Here is a 20,934-nt window from a genome sequence, read left to right as displayed (position 1 = left end):
GGACCGTTTAGTGAGTTAGAAAGCAACTATGCCATTCACCGTGCTCATACTCAGCCACACCCTCTTCACTTTCAACCTCAAAGTTTTTTTTTGTTGGTAGCTAGCACAGGAGAGTCCAAAGTATGTCTGCTCTCCCTGGGACAGTTGGGACAGTAACCGGTTGGGACAGTATTGTTTATAGTTCCTTCCTTGTTACAAATCAACAACAACAAAAAAATAGACAAAAAGAAGACCCACTGAGTGAAAGCGGCAGCCAGTCAGAAACCCTTTTTTTGCCAAACTCCATATCTCAGTAATGAATGAAAAAATAATGATTTTACAAATGTTTTCTTTTCATCAAAGAAATGTGTGAACAAGTGATATTATAAATATAGAGTGTTCAAAATGCATTTTTTTTTCAATTTAAATGACATTTCTTTTAGCCCCGAACAAGGTCTCCTAACCATAATGAAAAATGTAGTTCTAATTGGTGGCCACAGTTTAATTGCTGAATGTTAAAAAGATGAACACTGAATATGTAATACTCTACTTCCCCCCCAATAACTTTTGTCTATCTTTATCTGATATTAGGAAAGCATCAAATCTCAACTAAATAAGGTGATAAAAAAAGCTGCTTGTTGTTTTTGGTATATATTAGGGCTGTCAATGGATTAAAATATTTCATCGCGATTAATCGCATCATTGGCCATAGTTATTTGAGATTAACTGCTAATTAAAATCAGTCTCCCATTCGTTGTATGTTAGGAAGAAGCCGTATGAGCCTAAAAAGTATGTGTTTATTTATCAATACAACGTTTGCGTCCTTTTTGTAAAATAATTAGTGAACTGTTCATCATAACTTTTTTTCATTTGTGAACAAATATAACTAATGAAACATGATTTAAATGATTTCTGAGTCTGCTATTCTGATTTATAGAATATGATTTAACAGGGCAAACATTTCCAGAAGAATTGAATGTTCAGACGTAGACTGTGATAAATAATCAATACTTTATTTTATATTTATATTAGTAATAAAAGTGGTCCAAAATGATTTAACATTGCATAGTTTTAAGTCAAAAACCTTCAAACCCAAATATCTCCTAGTGTCTTTTATTCACTGTATGAATTCAGAATGTGTCTGTATGATATGTAGGAGCATCCTGACTGGGACTCTGCTCCTAAAACCTGAATGAAGAGCTCACACACTTCAGCTCTGCAGGCATACCCGCCTGTCTGACTGGCTGCTGTTGATTCCAGCCTATAGGCATCCTACAATAGGCCTATATTATAGAGCGATACTACTAATAACACAGGAAAATATACAAACACGCCACCTTAACCCTATAATGTTCCAGTTGGAATATTATTGGAGTATAATAGGCCAACTATAGAAGATGAATAGCCTGATAATATAGCAATAAAACCACAGCTGATTATGATTGACACAGAATAACATGCTTAAAGAAATAATGAATAATAATAAATAAGTCACAAGAGATACACGCGCCAACATGTGAAAAAGGGGAGTACCAGCACTTATTTTTTCCACTTCAAGCACTGCATCTAAAGCTTGGTTTATTGTCACCATAGTGAAACCGGCGTGAGGTGCACGCGCCAGATGCACGAAGGCTCCGCAAGCTGTCGCAGCGCTTGGTCGTGCACCTCTGAATTTTTGTAACTACACGCCCACTGCCCGCATTCTGGGTTCTGCGTTCAACATGGATGCCTTCGAGGGAAGACTGGCCGAGAAAAAAAATCTGAGATTACGCGAAAAAAGTCATAATATTACTTGAAAAAAGTCACAATTTAATGAGAATAAAGTCATACTATTTCATGAAAGAAAAAGTCGTAAAATTTCGAGAATAAAGTCAGAACTTTACGATAAAAAAAGAAAAAATAACACGTAAAATTACTACTTTATAATATTCTGACTTTATTCTCATAATACTATGACTTTTTTTTTCGTAAACTTCTGACTTTATTATCATAATTTTTATGGCTTTTTTTCTCGTAAACTTCTGACTTTATTCTCATAATTTTACAACTTTATTATCATAATATTATGACTTTATTCTCGTAATATTAAGACTTTATTCTTGAAATCTCAGATTTATTTTTTTTCCTCAAGGTGACCCTAATACTCCGTAGACCTACAACAAAGATAAATAAAAATCTACAGGGAGCCACTGGAGAGGGGCTAAAGAGCCGCATGTGGCTCTGGAGATGCAGGTTGAGGACCCCTGCTCTAGTGGTTAACAAATGCTCTGCATGTCACTGCATTAGACTTATATACTATATACTTAGACTATAAACTATAAACTTTTTTTTTGCCTAAAATGGCTCTTTTGATAGTAAAGGCTGCTGACCCCTGAACTAGGGCTATACCATATCATTTCCGGAGGATCTTGAAAACGTTTACAGTCTCCACATTCCTCTAGATTACTGTAAACGATCGAAGATGTTGCTCTACATCCGTCAGGAAACAATAATACTGCTTGACTATAGAAAATTCACATTTGCTTTTATAACAGAGTGATTTTCCTCCTCCTGCTATGACATCAAGCTTCCTCCCTGCTGTGTGCAGCATCATTTGAAGGCATCCGGTGCAGGATGGGAAGGGTGGGGGGCGGGATGTCTGGCTGAGGAATAAAGCCACAGGCATCAGATAGTGGGGATATACATTGACGTTAACAACACATTTAGAATTCGGTATTTTCCATTTTTTTTTTTTTATTATATATATTCAGAATGTGATGCTTTTTTCCAGCCTTTTTTTTATGTTGTTGTCGTTTTTTCGTGCGTAAAAAATGACCAGATCGAGTGTCTTTTGAAAAATCATATAAGAAAACGAAGAAGATTTTAATTACCTAGAAGGTTTTTTGGATATGTACAATAGGGCATATGGCTTAGATACATCTATATCCAGATGATGAAACCAGGAGGGAGCTTTTTTCTTAAAATGGCAGAGATGGATTTAAAAACAGCCACATCAACGATGGAAGCATTGGTTCGTATCAGTGTGAGTATAATGTGATCTATGTTTGGATATATGTTCACATTATTGTTTTTATTTTTATTCGAATACAGCCTGTAATATTTAAATGGAGAACCAAATGTCTCCATCATGTTTCACCTGCCTGGACCATTTTCTGTAAAATAAATCGGCCTTTTTATATGTTTTTTCTGCATCCAGGAGGAGAAAGGTTGAAATAAAATTAAATAAACTGCTAAAATATCCCTACATAATGGCTATATCCTCAATCCTCGCTGTAGAAAATGGTTTGTAATGTCGTCTTGATGCTGTAACCCTTTAATGGAGGTCCTCAAAATGCCTCGGTGCACTGCAGGATGGAGCTAAAATTCACCCATCAGAAATGGAAAGAAAACATCTTTTTATGAAGGGGTGTTTTCAAACATCAAATGACAAAAAAAAAAACAGTGTGTGGGTTGCAGACTGGAATGTTTCTTTTTTTGGATGGGGATGGGGGCGTTTCCATGGAGACGGGATGCAGGACCGTTCGGATGCTGCTGAGGAGGCAAAGGATAGAGAGAGAAGTGTGCTCGTATATATTTGGCTATAGCATCGGCTGTTATAGGGTTAAGTAATTTTGCAGAGATGGTTACAATAGATGGTGGACTGAGTCGAGGTGTGTGCACGTGTTACTAGCACATTTGATCTTCACATCGAATCAGCCTCCATAGTCCTCCATCCTCCTGGACCCCATCTTACCGGCTGACTATACTCGCGATGTTAAAGCCTCAAACCCCTCCCATCTCTGCTCAAGAGCCATGCAGCGCTGTCTGATGGATGCTGGAAATATACACGTAGTCTAGTCTACTGCCATGGCGCCTAGATTCCAGGTGAAGGTAAGGATGCTCTGTCGCATCGCCTCATTTTAACGCCTTCACCAGTGCAGCATCATTAGCAGTGCGCACTAGTATCGATGAGAGATGGATACAAAGGGGCCCACACTCTGTCGTGGTTTATTATAGGAAGCTGGAAATGCAATATAGGCTAAATTGCTAATAGAGGAGAGAGAAAGGCAGGCCTGAGTTGACATTGGAGAATGACAGAGAGAGAGAGAGATGGACTGAGGTAGAAAGTAGGTTATTAATCCAATGAAACGCTTCTGTGGGTCTTGTGTTTTCTTTCCCCATGCTGCAGCCTAATTTTGTCTCATCTAAACGTTATTTTATGTGTAAACTGGGAAGATATTGCTTTCATCAGTCAACAAGTACAGGCCTATATATGAATTTTTCATCCAACATTTGTGTGAATTCTTAAAATCAATTGTATATCATCCCTACTGATGCTGCATCCACATCCCCAGAATCAGTGATTTTGCTCTCTGGTAAACTGCCCCCAATCTCATCGCATCTCATCACATCACAGTGACAAATCCCCAAACCCCCTATGCAGCACAGTCAGTCAGTTAGTCCTGTCCTGGTTTTGAAGTTAACTCGTAGTGTCAGTGTGAGTCAAGGGCAAAAGGAAAGCAGGCCATCCTCAAAATGACAGAAAGTGTGATGTCGACTCTCTGCTGCAGCGTTAAAACACATGCTGACTGAACACTTAATCTGAGTCATTATCACACCTAGCAGTGTGGGGAGATGGATTAAAGGAACAGGTTCCCTCCGACTGACCGGCCGTCTCATTATTTATGAGGCAGGGTAGTCTTGTGCTGTGAAGTCTGTCTGCAACAGCCAGTGTGCCCTTTTCTGTCAAATCCATGTCCTTGAGCAGGACTGTGACACGCTAACTGCTCCAGAGGTGCAGCTTTTCACACACCCCTCCCACCATCCCCATCAACCAGCTCTGGCCACTTTACTGAAGGTGCTGGCTCAGCAGAGAGGTATACTGGTGTAGCACTCACCTAAATACAAAGAAACTAATCCAATAATCTGTAGGTTATTTTTGTAAAATTGATTAAATTACGTGAAAAGTAAAACGTATTCCCGCTGAACACTTACACTCCATGTTATATGTAATGCAGTGTGTATTATGTCTCATGGGTAACAGGTATGTGCTCCCAAAATGTGGAGTAAAAAATATGAGGACAGTAAAATGCTGGACCAAAGCATATGCGACTCCTGGCTAAAGAGCTCATGTTCATATGTAGGGCTGCGAATTAAGGGATGCACTCTGTGCAGTGGTTGAATAATTAATGCCTGGTCTTTATCCATATTTAACAAGAATGATGTCCTATGTCACATGTTCAGGCTTTTCACATTGATTCAGTCTCTTTACCTCCTATGTTCCTGAACCTCCTCGGTGGTACCGATTCAAATGTGTCCATAGCACTGAGTATAGAAAACTGTCAGTACAGAAAACTGGTTTTGAGTATCTGGTCAGATTCCTAATCCTAATCATTTACTTATTCTTTTATCCGATAGTTTCTGATTTAAATCAAAATGTTGCAATTGTTCATGTTTAAACAACATGCAATATTTGAAAGCGTCGGCTGCTTTTGCTAAATGAAAAAGGTTTTATAAAAGGTTAAGGGTTTTATATTTCTCATAATACTGAAAAAGTATTGTTTTGGTATCAGAAAACAAAACTCATCAGCATTAGTATTGGAAAACGTCAAATTATACCTGCAAGTTTTACTTTTCTTTAATCCCCTTAAAGGGACAGTTTGGGTGTTTTTAAGGAGGGTACTTATTCATAATCAGTGTTTATTACCTACAGTAGATGACGGTCGGCACGCCCCCAGCTTGGAGAAACAGGCAGGGGACCAAAGCGATGTACTGCTGTAGACGGGGCCGGCAGCAAAACGTATTGTAGCCGCCTAAAAGAAAGGCCCAGCTAAAAAAAATTAATATCAGTTTAAGTGTACGCTATATTTAGAATATTTTTGCTGGTTTACCTTGCCATCAGACAACCTTTTCTGAGGGGGGAACTGATGCCGTTGTATCCAGCTATGCTCTCGCCAAGGCCACCAGACTCCATTGAAAAAAACATATAATTTTACCTCGCCCGAACTAACCAAAGTCACACAATAATACAAACAAACTAACCGATCGAGGCAGAGGTAGACCAGCAACTCCTGTGTTCTGCAAGTGTTTTTTTCATTGGAGTCTGGTTGCTTTGGCGAGAGCATAGAGCTTCAGTTCCATGTCAGAAACAGTATGGCTGTATAGCTGTCTCACGGCAAGGTAAACTGGCGAAAATATTCTAAATATAACATACACTTAAACTGATTTGGGCCTTTCTTTTAGGTGGCTAAATACGTTTTGCTGCCGGCCCCGTCCACAGCAGTACATTGCTTTGGTTTTGTGCAGTAACTCCTGTCTGCTTCTCCAAACTGGGGGCGTGCCGACCGTGATCTACTGTAGGTAATACACTGACTATGGATAAGTACCTCATACAACCCCACTTCAAAACACCCGAACTATCCCTTTAAAGGCTAGTTAGTTGCGCACATTTGTTCCTTTTACATGCTCTTACATTTGCAGATCATAACCCCTCACTTGTTTGCCTCTGACAGTCTAACATGAAGAGCCTGGAGCATGAGCTGCATTGCACTGTGTGTAAGGACATAGTCAAACAGCCCGTGGTCCTGCCATGCCAGCACAGCGTCTGCCTCATGTGTGCCTCGGAGGTCTTGGTGGCAAACGGCTACCCGCCTCCGGATCTTCCCCCAGAGCCAAACTCCCCAGCCTCCACACCCAACACCCGCTCACCCCGCCAGGCCCGGAGGCCTACACCTAAAGCTGAGCAGCGACCTATTGACCGCGTGCTGCGGGCAGGTTTGGAATACTTCTTGATATTTGCCATATCAGTTTAATCTGCCGAGGGGGATGTATTTCACTGTCAGACCACGATCAATATGCAACATGTTGGGAAAAGAGATCCTCTCATGTTGTTTTCTGTCTCCCTCTCTGCTCACAACTGGCTTTTCTTCTTGGTTTGAGGTCCCCACCCGCCTTCGCCCTCCATGCCCCGGTCTCCGGGATATGGGACGTATCCAGGGAGACGCCGTAAGGAGGGCCCACCCCTGGTGATGATGTTCCCCTGTATCCCCTGCGGCCGAGACGTGGAGCTGGGAGAGAAGGGCCTCACTGACTGTCTGCGCAACCTCACCTTGGAGCGTATAGTAGAGAGGTAGGTACCACACACATACACACATGCACACATTCTTCAAGCAAAACAATGAAAGATATGCACAAAAATACCCAGACAGTGCTTATGTTTGGAGCCAAATGTATATGAATAGATGACTTGGGTGTGAAAAACACAGGGTGGGGGAACATGTAATTATTCAGCAGCGACTGAGCTGTTGAGGAATCCTGCAGAGTGTGCACTGCAACATATTGTAGCCACCATGGCTGACTGCGTGCTTCCGTAGTCGAGTAGCTTTGTGCTCAATTTATCACCTATTCAATACTGTTTGGCTCGCTCTCTCACAGTGAACCTTTTGTCCTCTCATATTAAAAGTTTTCACAACCTTTCATTTGTCTTTGGAATTGGAATTTCGCTCATCCATAATTGTTTTATGCTTTTGATTCAACTCTTTTATTTGGTATATGTCTGTTGGCAGATATCTGTTAATGAATAGTTAGTTAGAGCTGCAGTCGGTAACAAGTATCATGAGCAGTGATTGACAGCTGCTTTAGAGGCTGCGGAACCTGTTATTTATTTATTTCGGTATCCATATTAACCGATTAGATCAGCCACACCGCCCGCGTGAGAAACCCGCGTGATACCTCTTCTAGAGATTCAAGGTCTCGCCTATTTTTACCGCGAGCCGCATGCGGTTTACAGCAACAACAGACACTCAAAGTGATCTTCTGATCGTGTATTGACATCATACCAGCAACATTACTACAGTTTCAATGTCTAGACATCTGTAGAATATGTCACAGACAGTGAAGGTGATCTTTTGACTTTATATTGACATCATATCAGCATCATTACTACACTTTCAATGTCTGTATCTGTAGAATATGTGGAATATGAAGATTTATTTTTAAATCAACACTTCCCGCTTTCATTTCAAAATAAAAGCCCTCAAGCGTTTTTTTCTATGGACAGAATTCCTTCATTTGTTAACACAAGGCTTTAATCTGAAATATGTGCAGGAAAGTGTTGGAGAACATGCAGTGATTTGCACGGCTCCATGAATGAATATAGTACGGGGTTGTAATGTGGATTATAACTATTATTTACAAATTACCACATGTTTCTTAACCTTTTTCTGTCTAAAATGAATATAAATGAAATTTATAATGAAATGAAATAGCCATTATGAAAAGCAAACTATGTAGAAAGAAAGGGCTGGCAGCAGCAGAAACGCAGCAGAAACGCAGCAGGTGTGAACAACCGACACGTGAGTCAAGCAGCAGTTCAACGAGGCAGCGGTCAGAGGCTGCTTACGAGCCCTGTGTGTCCAGACTCTTAGGAGCACTAGGGGGAGGCAAAGGAACATAATCTTTTCAGGCAGTTCTCATACATCATTCGTAGCTAAGAAAATATGAAAAGTAATGCACTGTAATTCGTATATATTCCACAAAATCAATTCGTATCGTGAACCAGGAAGTATAAACGCCGCATAGGGAGGAGGTCAGGGTGGACGGGTGGGTCAAAAAAACACCGGACCAGAGGTAAGGAGACCAGGAGACTGCTGCTCGTACCCCGAGTGAAACCAGAAGTCAACGTTGATGGATTTATCACGTAACTTCCATACTTCAGTTACGCTACTTCTGGAGTCATTTTAACCCAAACCAAAATCTTTTTCCTGAACCTAACTAAGTAGTTTTGTTGCCTAAACCTAACAAAGTTGTTTCCTGTGAAGCCATAAGTTTATTTTGAAATGACTGTATGCATGTCACGAGCGTAAAATTACACGTGTGTCACGTGTTGCTGGATATTTGTAGGAAAACGCATGAAAAATAAGAAATAATTTTTCGTAAAATATCATAAGAGCTGTTGTATGAGGATGGGTTGGATTATTCCACGGATTATCTGTCTCATAAATTACTGTCAGGCTATGGGATACAGGATATAGAAAGTTTTATAAAAATAACTTCATCATATTTGCTCAAAGTTACCGACTGAAGCTTTAATCACAATAGAACGAATCATATATAAAGGCTAAAACAATCTTTCTGTTCTTCCCACCTTTGCCCTTCTCCCTTTACGCCACCACCAGGTACAGACACACAGTGAGTCTGGGCAGCGTTGCTGTGATGTGCCAGTTCTGTAAGCCTCCTCAAGCTCTGGAGGCCACCAAGGGCTGCGCCGACTGCAGGTCCAATTTCTGCAACGAGTGTTTCAAGCTGTATCACCCGTGGGGGACGCCGCGGGCGCAGCATGAACATATCCAGCCTACACTCAACTTCAGACCAAAGGTAAGACATTGGGGCAATTACTATTGATCTACTTTAGGGGAAATGTACCGGTATTGACGAAAACCGTGACATTTAAAAAAATGAAATAGTGATGTTGTGTTAATAATACACATATGATGGTATTGTGTAATCCAGCGTCTCTAACTGTAATCGTTTGTATGCTTTTTTACAGTTATGGTTACAAACTCTCTTCAACTTCACCTCCCTACACTTTATTATTAGTAGTATTTTGAGTGGATTTAATTAGCCACAAAAGAGGCAAAATGCACAATAAACAAAATTAAAGATGGATTTCACTGATTCATTATTATTGTTTTAGATTTTCTATAGATATTGCGATAATATCATTATCATCATTTCTTTTTGCCATGATAATCCTATGAAAATCTGACATTATGACCGCCCTAATCTACATATTTAATAATAAGATGTCATAAACTTGTATTTACAGATGTTATACCAATTATTTAAAAAATCACTCAATTTTTTGCAATAAGGCACCCTTTATAAAGAATGTATAAGTCATAACTAATGACTGATAAATACTAATGGAATTAACATTTAACATTGAGGTTTAATTTGTCTCTTGTCCTCAGGTTCTGACCTGTCCGGAGCATGACCAGGAGAAACTACAGTTCTATTGTCGGTCCTGTCAGCGGCTGCTCTGCCCTCTCTGCAAACTGCGCCGCATTCACACCGGACACAAAATCCTGCCAGTGGCCCACGCATACCAAGCCCTGAAGGTACGACTCTGAACCAGACATAGATTGGACTGTGTTTCTCTGAATGTCCCGTAAAATTAAATGTTTAATACATAGGATAGTTCTGAAAAACACACTTTGTTGAGAGATTGGAAATAGTTTTCATATGAATGGTGGGAAGGATTCTACCCTCAAACTTATGTTTTTGAGATGATGAGATGATGAGATGATGATTTAAAATGATACTTATATATAAGTAAAGGATGATATCTCAATTTTGGTATTAGGTTGTGTTTACTCAACATTATGAATGCTTGATATTTGCTTCTCTAACATTTAAAGTGGACATGTCATGAAAAACTCACTTTTTCAGTGCTTGTGCTCGTACATTTGGGTATCTGGAGTGCCTACCAACCCACAAACCGTGAATTAAGACAACCCAGTCAGGTTTTTTTGTGGGCTGCCTAGATCAGAAAATATGTGATTCAACAAGACATTTAGATTTGGCTCTTTCTCACAAGCCAATCAGAGCAGACTGTTTTTTTTTGGGAGGGTGTCTTAATGAGACAGGCACTAGAACGGAGCGTTTCAGACAGAGGGTGAATGCAGGTATATTCAGACAGACAGTATGAGGAAAATAATGTGTTTTTTGAACATTAAGGAATGTAAACATGTTCTAGTAGAAACCAAAAATACTAGTATGAACCTGGAAATTAGCATTATGATGTCCCCTTTAAAGTTTAATTAATGAATTTTGGTATTTTACTTAGTGACCTGATGCAGTTGCATTATTTAAAATGTTAAAAAGCAGCTTTCAGTATATCAGAAACACGCAACAGACAGTAGTATAGAGTAGTACAGTAGCTGTTGCAGCATTAATGTGTAACAATTAAGCTGTCTGGTGTGTATTTGTTGTCCATATATGTTGTGTTTTTGCTGTTTATTTGACAGGAAAAGATTACGAAGGAGATGAACTACATTCTGTCCAACCAGGACACAGTGTTGGCTCAGATTACCCAGCTGGAGAGTTCCATCACTCAGACGGAGGTGATTAATGCAAAATGTTGCTGAACATGGAATTACTGTAACACCAGTCAGCAGCTAAACACCATCAAACTGTCAGTAGTGTTTGCTAACACTCTCCTTTGTGACCTCACTCACAGTTGTGGAAAGTTGAGTAAAAAGGCTGCCGGTAACAATATATTTAAAAAATCCATGCATTGTTTATAACACAGTATAATGTAGTTGTAATCATAAGGATATTGTTAAAGTCTTTATTAGTGTGTTTTTCAACAACGAGGCTATAACTCCTCCTATGAAGCACTGGTGTATAAACAGTTAATTAATGATTGATAACACAGTTTTTACGTATGTATAAATAATTTATATGCCAGTTTAATACTGTTTATAAATGTTTTCAAAACACTCAAGTCACTAGATTTCTCCTGGAGCTTTCAGCTGCATCTCATGGCCTTCATAATTGGTTTTGCTCAGTTGTCATAGAGTGAAGAAGAAGTATTTATAAACAAATTAGGGCTGTCAAAGTTAACGTTTTAACGCAAATTCGTTTTAACGCCACAAATTTCTTTAACGCAACTTGCGACACTTAGGTTGCAGTGGACTTCACTCTAGTCAAGCTAGAGTGAAGATAGTGGTATCGTAAGAAACTAGAAAACCTAAGGAATTGATTTCCAATAATAAATATATACATACATTTGAATAAAGCGAGCATATTAGTCCACTCCAATGTTGATTAGAAACATTAAAAAAGTATTAAATACTTGACAAACCTTCCTTTAAGGTACATTTTGAACAGATAAACAGATGTGTGACTTATTCGCGATTAATCACGATTAAATATTTTAATCGACTGACAGCCCTAAAATAAATACTATATAAATACATATGATTAATACATGTATTAAAAACATACTTAATATTAATATTAATACTGTACCTTATATAGTTATCATATAATATATTATTGTTATTCATTAATTCATTGAAACACCAATAATGGATGCTTCACAGGAGGACAACATAGCATCCAACTTTCACACAATACTATTTCTTTGTACTCCTAACTAGGTGCAGTCATGCAAACAAGTCCTGTTTTGTATCACAGTTGATTGTTATAAATGTGGTTATGGAGTTAAAGTCAAATTTTTTAAGATTTAGTCCATGCAGATGAAGAAATGAGTAAAAACCAGCTGATAAATTGTTATATATCCTAATGTTATAGAGTGCACAGCAGTAATTTGTCCATTATAACATTGCATCTGGCATGAATCTGCCATACGCAAACGCACATGCTTGTTTTCATTATTTTTATCTGTTTTTATGAATGTTATGGTAAAACGGTTTCTATAATACAAATTAAAGGCTAGCATCAGCTGGGTGTTTCCAAATGTTTGCGCTTATCTGTCTGTTTTATTCATCACCAGGTAAACAGTGTGTCAGCCAGAGAGCAGCTGGCTCAGAGCATCAGGGATCTGACGGCCGCTCTGGCCGAGCGCCACAGCTCGCTCACCCAGGCCCTGGAGGCGGCGCGCAAGAAACGAGGAGAGGCGTTGTCTGCTCAAGTGTCGGAGAGACGAGGCTTGATGGAACACGCGGGCCTCATGGCGTTTACCCAGGAGCTGCTGAAAGAAACAGACCAACCCTGCTTTGTGCAGGCTGCTCGCCAGACTCATAACAGGTTTTCCATTTGTTTATCTTCGGCATTGGTTCTCTGCCTCGATTGAACTGATCTTAGATTAGATCTGTCTTTTTTTGTTAGTTTTATTTGTTTCTTTTAGAACAGATTTTACTCAAACTTAGTTTGGGATCAGTTAGCTGTTGTTATTCCTGCATTCATATCAAGAGTGAGAACTTGATTAGCTCTTGGCAAGTGGATCGACATAAAAGAAGATGCGATTATTTCTTTAAAAAACAAACAAACAGTAAAACAGTCTTAAATAATATTCATATTCTATATTTTTCTTATTATCAACAAATCCCATAAAAAGACCAAAAGCAGCAATGAACTGATCCTACTAACAAGTATTGCCTGTGTAGGTTATTCGTCTCTCCACGGTTGTCCAAAAAACAACAAAAACCACATCAGTGAGCCACGCTGTCACACTGGGTGACGTGTTCCTTCATTAACAATGAATGTGGTCACTGCAAGTTAGTTTAGACTCTAAACTAACTTGCAGTGACCACATTCATTGTTAGTCAATCCCACATTGTCCTGCTCCCACAAATACTCACTAGTGCACCAAATGTGTATTAATTCGCAGCTGAAAATAGTCCCCCAAGAAATGCACAATTTACTTCCGTTTGAGAAACATTTGCTAAAAACTACAGTGCCCAGCTGTTTGAGGGAATTACTTCACAGATTTTTACAAATAAAACAACATATTTATAACCTGTCTTTAGTAGAATCTAATGGCTTGGCTTTTGTCAGACCCCTCTGCGTCATTCTTTTCGGTCGCAGTAAACACATGCTTAATGTTGTGAAGTAAACAAAAACACTTGCTTAGGCTCAGGCAATAAAACCACTATAGTTAGGTTAAGGAAAAAACAACATGGTTGGGCTTCAAACTACTGTGATTGTACAGTGAAAATGACACTGAACGTTGTGAACAGGGGACATGAACGATCAGCTGATTGTAACCTGACACACGGGACAGGAACAGCAACCTCCTGGATGAAAGCCTTGTGTTTGTTGGATCCATCCACCAACAGAATGACGAATAATGCTTATCTTTTAAAGATTATCATACACCCCTCCCTCCCATCTTGATGGACGCATCATGTAATCACCGTTCCTCCTTTATTCCTCTATAAACACGGCTTTCGCTGTTTTCTTTTTGTTTTCGCTGCACCAGATTCAGCAAAGCAATTGAGAATCTCCAGCATTTCACTCTGGCTGCTGACCCGTCATTCAGACACTTCCAGCTGGACGTCTCCAAAGAACTCAAACTCCTGACAGAGTTGAACTTCATCCAGGGTGAGAAGGGGAGTGATGGGAGGAAGGGAAAGGGTGGGGGTGGAGATAGTGGAAGAAAGGAAGGGAGTGAAGAGGAGAGGAGAAGACAGGGGCTTTTTGATGACTTTCTTATCTACCTTATATCTGTCTTATGAAGCAGAGATGCCATGAAATATATGAAGTGAACGTGGTAGTACTATGACATGTTAAGCTTTTCTAGATTGGAGTTATTCATGTACATTAAAAAACATTTTTGTCGCAGCTCCACTGGCTCCAGTGATTGACACCCAGCATACCCTGGCCTACGACCAGCTCTTCCTGTGCTGGCGACTGCCCCAAGACTCTGCAACCGCCTGGCACTTCTCCGTTGAGTATCGCCGTCGTGGCGTGGTACCGGGGGGAGCGTCCAGAGGCGGGATCAGAGGAGGGTTGGCCGCCGCCCGCTGGGGCTGGCAGCGAATGGATGAAGTGAGCGGGACCAGCGCTGTGATCGACAGGTTGGAGATGGACAGCGTGTACGTGCTGCGGGTGAGAGGCTGCAACAAGGCGGGTTACGGGGAGTACAGCGAGGAGGTGTACCTTCACACCCCGCCCGCACCAGGTGAGAGTACACGCACAACTTTTCAGTCATTAACAAGTAAACAAAGAGGCTTTGACTTTGCCACAGGGGAACTGCACCCAACTGTGGGATTTGGGACAGATATAACAAAGTCACAGAGTAGATCGTTGGGAAAATAAACAGGTGATCAAAAGGTGCCGGGAGGGAGGGTGTGTTTGAGGTTTAAGAGGGCGTTGTTCACAAACTGCATTGGACTCATTGCACCCCAACGTCAAAACATTCTCCATCTGGAGGCAAACCTTAATAGATGAACATGAGGCAACTGTCCTAACAAGTGATCCTCAGTCCACAGTACAGTTGGACATCTGAGGCATCACATTGTTGCCTGCAACACACACAGCGGACCTCTCCTGTCCACGTTATATGAAAGAATGTATTTAGAGGACACTGTCGTCGACTGTAGAAAGGTTGTCTGCTCTGAATCCTGCTATTTTAATGCACCACCCTGAGGATAAACTCTGGGTGTGGCAAACAAGGTGAGGTGAGGCGTTCTATTGTATAGAGCCTTACAACAAGACAAGACAAGATAAACATATGCATATAAATAGGATTTTTAAAGAGTAAAATAAAAGATAAAGATTAGCTAGAATAGAATAACTAGGGCTTACCTAACTAGTTTTGTTGCCTAAAACTAAGTGGACATTGTCACGTGTTGCTGGACATTTGTAGGAAAACGTAAGATATCATATGAACCATTGGATGAGGTCACATGCATTGATGATGGCTGTACGTCATGTAGTGGGACAGTGCCTCTTGGTGTTGTGCATACTGGCATAATTTAGCTATTTTCAGATTGTAAGAGAGTAAAATAAGACCTAACTAGTAGTAAACTGGGGTTATGCTTTAACTTGCTCATCCCCCACCTGCATTAAGTGTCCAGAATGTGTTTCTTTTATACATTTATTTTTTTATCTTCCACCCGAGTATGCAAGAGTCTTTCTACAATTTTGGTTAATGACTAGCCACTTAAATTCTTGACAATGTATGACAGCTACAAAAAAAGTCTCATTATATCCACACAGCAAGCTGTAGTTGCTGTCACCCAGGAGCCATTCATCTCTTCACACCTGCTATTATTTAAAAGCATATGGGATGGTTACCATGATGAGCAGTTAATAATTCATTCTCTTTCTTTTCTTTCCATTCCCATCTTCTTCTTTTTTTTCCCAATTTCCTCCACTGTCATCACATCCTCACTTTATTACTTCATCTTTCTCTCATGTAATATTTCCATTTCACAGCTTTGTACTTGTCATCCTCTTCTGCGCTCCTTCCACGCCGCCAAACTACATGCCTCCTACGGAACGTAAGAAGTGCATTCATGTCTCCTGACCACCCCTCTGTACCCCCATACTCGTCTCCTCTTTCTCTTTGTGGTCATCCCATGCATCCTCTGTTCTTCCACCCCCATCCAAACACCCACTCACCCCTCCGCCTCCCACGCTACCTCCTATAACGAGATCTGTCCCAGCGCTGATGAGGTTTGCAGTTTGTTAAGATGCGAGGCTTAACAACAAGGATCGGATTCAGATCCGGGGCTTTTTATTGGTCGAGTTGAGTGATTGGTGACTTCCTTGTGTCCCCCTGTAGGCTGTTTTTCCTTCCTGCTATTGCGTATATGTTCCCGCTGTAAAATTGTACTTCCTTTGGAAAAATCTGCACTCCCCACAGCCAGAGCTTCTTTGTGATACCTTCTGTATTTTACTCCCTGAGTCATCAATATATAGATGAGGGTCCTTTTCTCTTCCAGTGCTGCTGGGAGGAGGTGCATGCCTGCTCTCTGTTCCTCTTCCCCTATAGTCTCTCCTCTCAATTGCTTCGTATTCTCCTCGTTTCTCTTCTCCTTGCTGCTTTCGGACTGTAAATCCGTACCACTCTCCCCTCTGTCGCCTCCCAAACTGCTACTAAAACCTCTATATGTCATTTTTGAATGCACTTGTCTCTTTGTCTTCCCTCTCCTCTCACGTCTACTTCCTCTCAACCTCCCTTTCCTTTTTCCTCTGCCGTGTCCTCTCTCCCCGTCTCCTCCCAGTGCTCAACTTCTACCTGGACTCTCGCTGGGGTCTCCATGCCGACCGTCTGGTGGTCAGTAAAGAGCAGCGCTGTGCCCGCAGCGTCCCCGGTCTCTCCCTGCTGCAGGCCGCTGACCACGCCCTCACTTCCTGTCACCTGACCTCAGACCTCCTGGTGGGGGATGTGGCTATCACACAGGGGCGGCACTACTGGGCATGCTCAGTGGAGCCTGGGTCTTACCTAGTGAAGGTAAGTCAATTCTAGTAGTGCATTCTACATATTTGATGTACTGAATACTACATATTATTAGAGCATACGGCCCATAGACTGTATATATAGATGGACGACGCTTCCTCACTTCCTCCCGCTGTACAAAAGTGAAGCCAAAATATCCCAGATAAAGGAGCTGCCATCTTGAGATGTTGACGTCATTTGGAGCCAGAGTCTGCGCAGTAGTGATCGGGGGGCTGGAACCGCGGTATCGAGGTCCCGCCCACACACCCGTCCGAGCCAATCACAAGCAGAGAACAGCTGCAGCTTGTTAGCGTGAGTCACGTAGCTGCTAAGTTAGCACCACGGTAGCTTTTTGGCTACAGCAACTAACAATAATATCTCTAAATTATCAAATTGACACGTTCTATTACACTTGGTTATGGAAAGTTAAAGTTACATATCTTCTGTCGTACATTTCCTGAGCCTCCGGCTGCGACTACTTCACTCACAGCAGCTGTCAATCATGACGTCTCACCTCCTTTTTATAGCATCAAATAACTCATTACAACCTAATTTATCAGAAAAATAAACACTTGAACATACACTAGCGTGATAAGAACTATCTAAAAGAAGATAAACCATATTTGGGAAAAATGTATTTTGATGTGTACTTTGACTTTTTAGTTTGGCCCATGTCCCATCTGCTAACATGGCGGGGGCGGGATTTATGACCTATACTGCAGCCAGCCACCAGGGGGTGATCAAGATGTTTTGGCTTCACTTTTGGGGAGCTGTCATGCCTTCCATCTTTATATACAGTCTATGATACGGCCCAGTATGAAGGAGGCTTGGTTTCAAGTTTTTTCCCTGATAATGATCAATATTTCTGACTAAATAAGCAACAATCATAGTAAAAGTTTTAAACAAAATATCTTTGATATTATTTTTTAAGAATTTAAAACTGAGCTGATCTGCTTCATCAGGACTGTGTGGGTGTACATGGTGATTACATATGTGAGGCTTATCACATTGTTTTTCATGAGATTGTAAAATAAATAATCACCAGAGAAAAGATTATTATCTCGTAAAGATGTTTGTTTTTCTGATTCACTTAAAATAATCAAATGATGAAGGAGAGAACTAGATCAATCGTTTATGTGAAGATTTGAGTTAATTACAAATAAATTGCTTCTTTGAACAGGTGGGAGTCGGTCTGGAATCTAAACTGCAGGAGTGGTTTCACCTTCCACAAGACATGGCCAGTCCCCGGTGAGTAGCTGGAATATGACGTGGAAATTATCAGACAAAAAAAAGAAGAAATAGTAGAATGCGATCAGAGGTGGAAAGTAATGTACATTTAATCAAGAACTGCACTTATGTACAATTTAAGGTACTTTACTTGGGTATTTCTATTTGTCCACTACATGTCAGAGGGAAATATTCTGCTTTTTACATTGAGTTGTTAGCTCTAGTTGCTTGTTGCTTTTCAGATACAGATTTTACATAAGAGATGGAATACAATTTTGTCACAGTTGAGGTACAGGTGAGTACAACGAAACAGGGATAGGACCCAAATGCAGACAAAGCACGCAGTTCAGGAAATTAAAAATAACAGGGAAGGCAGTCCAAACAGGAAACCAATTCCAAAGAGGGAGGCAGACAATCTAAAGTCCAAAAACATCAAGCAAGGTTCAAAAACATGCAGGTAACAGATTTCAGATGACAGAGGCTGGTGAGCAAAGGCGAGAGGCACATGGCAACTTTGATGATCTGGCAGCATACTAGTGGATATTAACTGGTATACAGTATGTACCACTGGGGGGAAGCGGGAAGCGGGAAGCAGGCGAGGAGGTGAGACATGTCTAGAGGGTAACCCACAAGTTGCAAAAGTAGTAGTAGTTTTTGCATGTTTATGCAACTTGTGGGTTACCCTCTAGACACGACCGAGGATGTTGGCGAGGAAGACTGGTCAGGTGACTTGGACAGGAGAAAAAAGACAGAGAGCATCTGGTAGACAGGAAGAGATTGGCAGTGAATGGGTCTGAGGGAGGGGTAATGTGGCTGGAGGGAGAGAGAGGCAGAATGTGATATTTCAATTTATTGTTAAAGATGAAGCCAATGCTTCCACGCCCTTTTGGCTTGTGGCTCCTTACAAAAAAACTGTCTGGGTGGAGTTCCTTGTCACATTTCAGATGTCTATTAGTTGTTGGCAGTTCGACTAAAGAGTGAATTCCCCCTCCAAACTTTTCAGATGGTTTCATTTGAGGCCCAAAGATTCAGTCCAACTCTCTACCTCAACCAGCTACAAATATAAAAAGTAGTGCTTACACATTGATGCATCAGTTTTATCAAATCACATAATGTCTTATATAATAATACATATATTATAATATGTAATAATAATATAATAAGTCGCAGGGGCCGTTTTGCAGAACGAGTACTTTTAGTTTTGATACTTTAAGTGCATTTTGCTGATAATACTTCTGTGAATTTGCATAAGTAGGATTTTGAATGCAGAACTTCTTACTTTTTTTTACATTGTTGTATTGGTACTTCTATTTAAGTAAAAGATCTGAATATTTCACCTGCCACGGTGGGTAATAATAGATAAAAAATAAGCAGATGACTCCCTCATAATGATTATTTGTGTCTCCAGCTACGACCCAGACAGCGGTCATGACAGCGGAGCAGAGGACGCTCTGGACTCCGCTCCACCATTCTGCTTCCTCACTATGGGGATGGGTAAGATCTACCTGCCCCAGCACAACTACCACCACCACCAACAACAACACCACCACAGCAGCCACGGGAACGGCATCCGAGACCCCATCACCAACGGCAACGGCCCCTCCTCGCCCACGGGCCTCACCTACCCGCTGCCGCCCCGGCTCGGCGTGTGCCTTGACTTTGAGAAGGGTCGCGTCACCTTCTACGACGCCCACTCCCTCCGACCTCTGTGGGAAGGTCACGTGGATTGCTCCGGCCCCGTGTGCCCGGCTTTCTGTTTCATTGGTGGAGGGGCTCTACAGCTGCAGGAGCTGGTGGCCAATCGCAACGCAGATCAGACTCCGGTCCGGAGGGTAACCATCCAACCCAGAGGCTCGAATTTAAACAACAACTGATCTGAGGTCTTATGGTAAAATTTGGAATGTAATTGGTAATTGTGAAGTATTTACTCAGCTAGAGCGAAAAGTTAGACATCTCAGCGATTTTTGTTTTGTATTTAATTTTCTTTGTATAAGAAAATGTTTCTATAGCAACGAATATGCAATGTAATTAAGTTTCTTACATTTTTGTTATATGCAGTTTTGCAAGAGTTATCGCTTAAGTAGTGTTTGGTACATCCGGCACTTAATTATATCTTTGATGCTTGTAGCCAGGCTATATTGCAAACATTTATAAAGCTATGTAGATACAGCAGCACACAATGTCGTCCTTCCTGTAGAAGCTTTTACTCTGTTATTTCATGCCCTGAATGTTAAAAGCTTATGTTTTAGAGATATGAACACTATGTAAAAAAAAAAAAAAAAGAAGAAAAAAGGCCACGACTATTTTATTGCATCTATAACTAAACTTGTGTTTAACCACACAGATTTCACCCGTTATGATCCCCAACCAAAGTGTTTTTCTGGGATGTAAATGTGGTAAATTAGAGATAGAGAGGAACAATGAGGCGATACTGTAATTAGAAGCTCCAATTATACCTCTGCTGCACAGCTAATCACTAGTTTCCGCCGTTCTGTTTGTGCAGTTTTGTATTTCAAATGATGCGTGTGTGTGTGCATGAGTGTGTTTGCGTCCCCTATGCGCATGGGTGCGTGTGTGGTTTGACTGATAACAGCATTGGTTCATTGGCTGACAGTAAAAAGTTTTTTTTTTCGCAAACAATACTTCTGATTTTTTTTTTTTTTTCTGCAACCTTTGCTTGATTGTAAGTTAATGAGCAGCGCTTCTTATGAAACGATTAGCAGATTAAATCCATGTAAACTTCACCTGCTGGCAGAATATTTGCAAAAAGAAAAAAATGGATTAAGGAAATAAACGCTGAATAAATGCAAATTGTTTAAATTACGAAAACACCT

General features: G+C 40.8%; 1 protein-coding gene across 3 annotated transcripts; it reads left to right on the top strand.

The window, feature by feature from the left end:
* The first annotated feature begins 2,617 nt into the window (after positions 1–2,617).
* Positions 2,618–20,923, top strand: trim46b (tripartite motif containing 46b). Of its 3 annotated transcripts, none has more exons than XR_005210375.1 (12): positions 2,618–3,001; positions 6,471–6,732; positions 6,898–7,087; positions 9,135–9,333; positions 9,930–10,076; positions 10,986–11,081; positions 12,479–12,732; positions 13,907–14,028; positions 14,270–14,608; positions 15,868–15,932; positions 16,659–16,888; positions 18,054–18,121. XR_005210375.1 is itself a non-coding variant. In XM_037795614.1 (12 exons), the coding sequence occupies exons 1-12, from the start codon at positions 2,909–2,911 to the stop codon at positions 19,972–19,974; spliced, it is 2,466 nt and encodes an 821-aa protein (XP_037651542.1). In that variant the 5' UTR covers positions 2,631–2,908; the 3' UTR covers positions 19,975–20,923. The 3 variants fall into 3 exon arrangements, 2 of the variants coding, with proteins under 2 accessions (XP_037651542.1, XP_037651543.1); XM_037795614.1 differs by lacking the exon at positions 15,868–15,932 and adding an exon at positions 19,509–20,923 and having other exon boundaries at positions 2,631–3,001; XM_037795615.1 differs by lacking the exons at positions 2,618–3,001; positions 15,868–15,932 and adding exons at positions 3,477–3,849; positions 19,509–20,923.
* Positions 20,924–20,934: the final 11 nt, after the last annotated feature.

Source organism: Sebastes umbrosus, chromosome 15 (assembly GCF_015220745.1).
Source record: "Sebastes umbrosus isolate fSebUmb1 chromosome 15, fSebUmb1.pri, whole genome shotgun sequence".
NCBI lineage: Eukaryota > Metazoa > Chordata > Actinopteri > Perciformes > Sebastidae > Sebastes > Sebastes umbrosus.
The sequence above is the reverse complement of the archived record's forward strand: the minus strand, read 5'-3'. Positions and strand labels throughout refer to the sequence as shown.

What these genes read in the sequence shown, in the direction of transcription:
- trim46b (XM_037795614.1), top strand. Translation starts at nt 2,909, where the DNA reads ATGATGAAACCAGGAGGGAGCTTTTTTCTTAAAATGGCAGAGATGGAT. An exon ending in TTGGAGCGTATAGTAGAGAG is followed by an intron (nt 7,088 to 9,134) that starts GTAGGTACCACA and finishes CGCCACCACCAG; the next exon opens with GTACAGACACACAGTGAGTC. An exon ending in ACGCATACCAAGCCCTGAAG is followed by an intron (nt 10,077 to 10,985) that starts GTACGACTCTGA and finishes TTTATTTGACAG; the next exon opens with GAAAAGATTACGAAGGAGAT.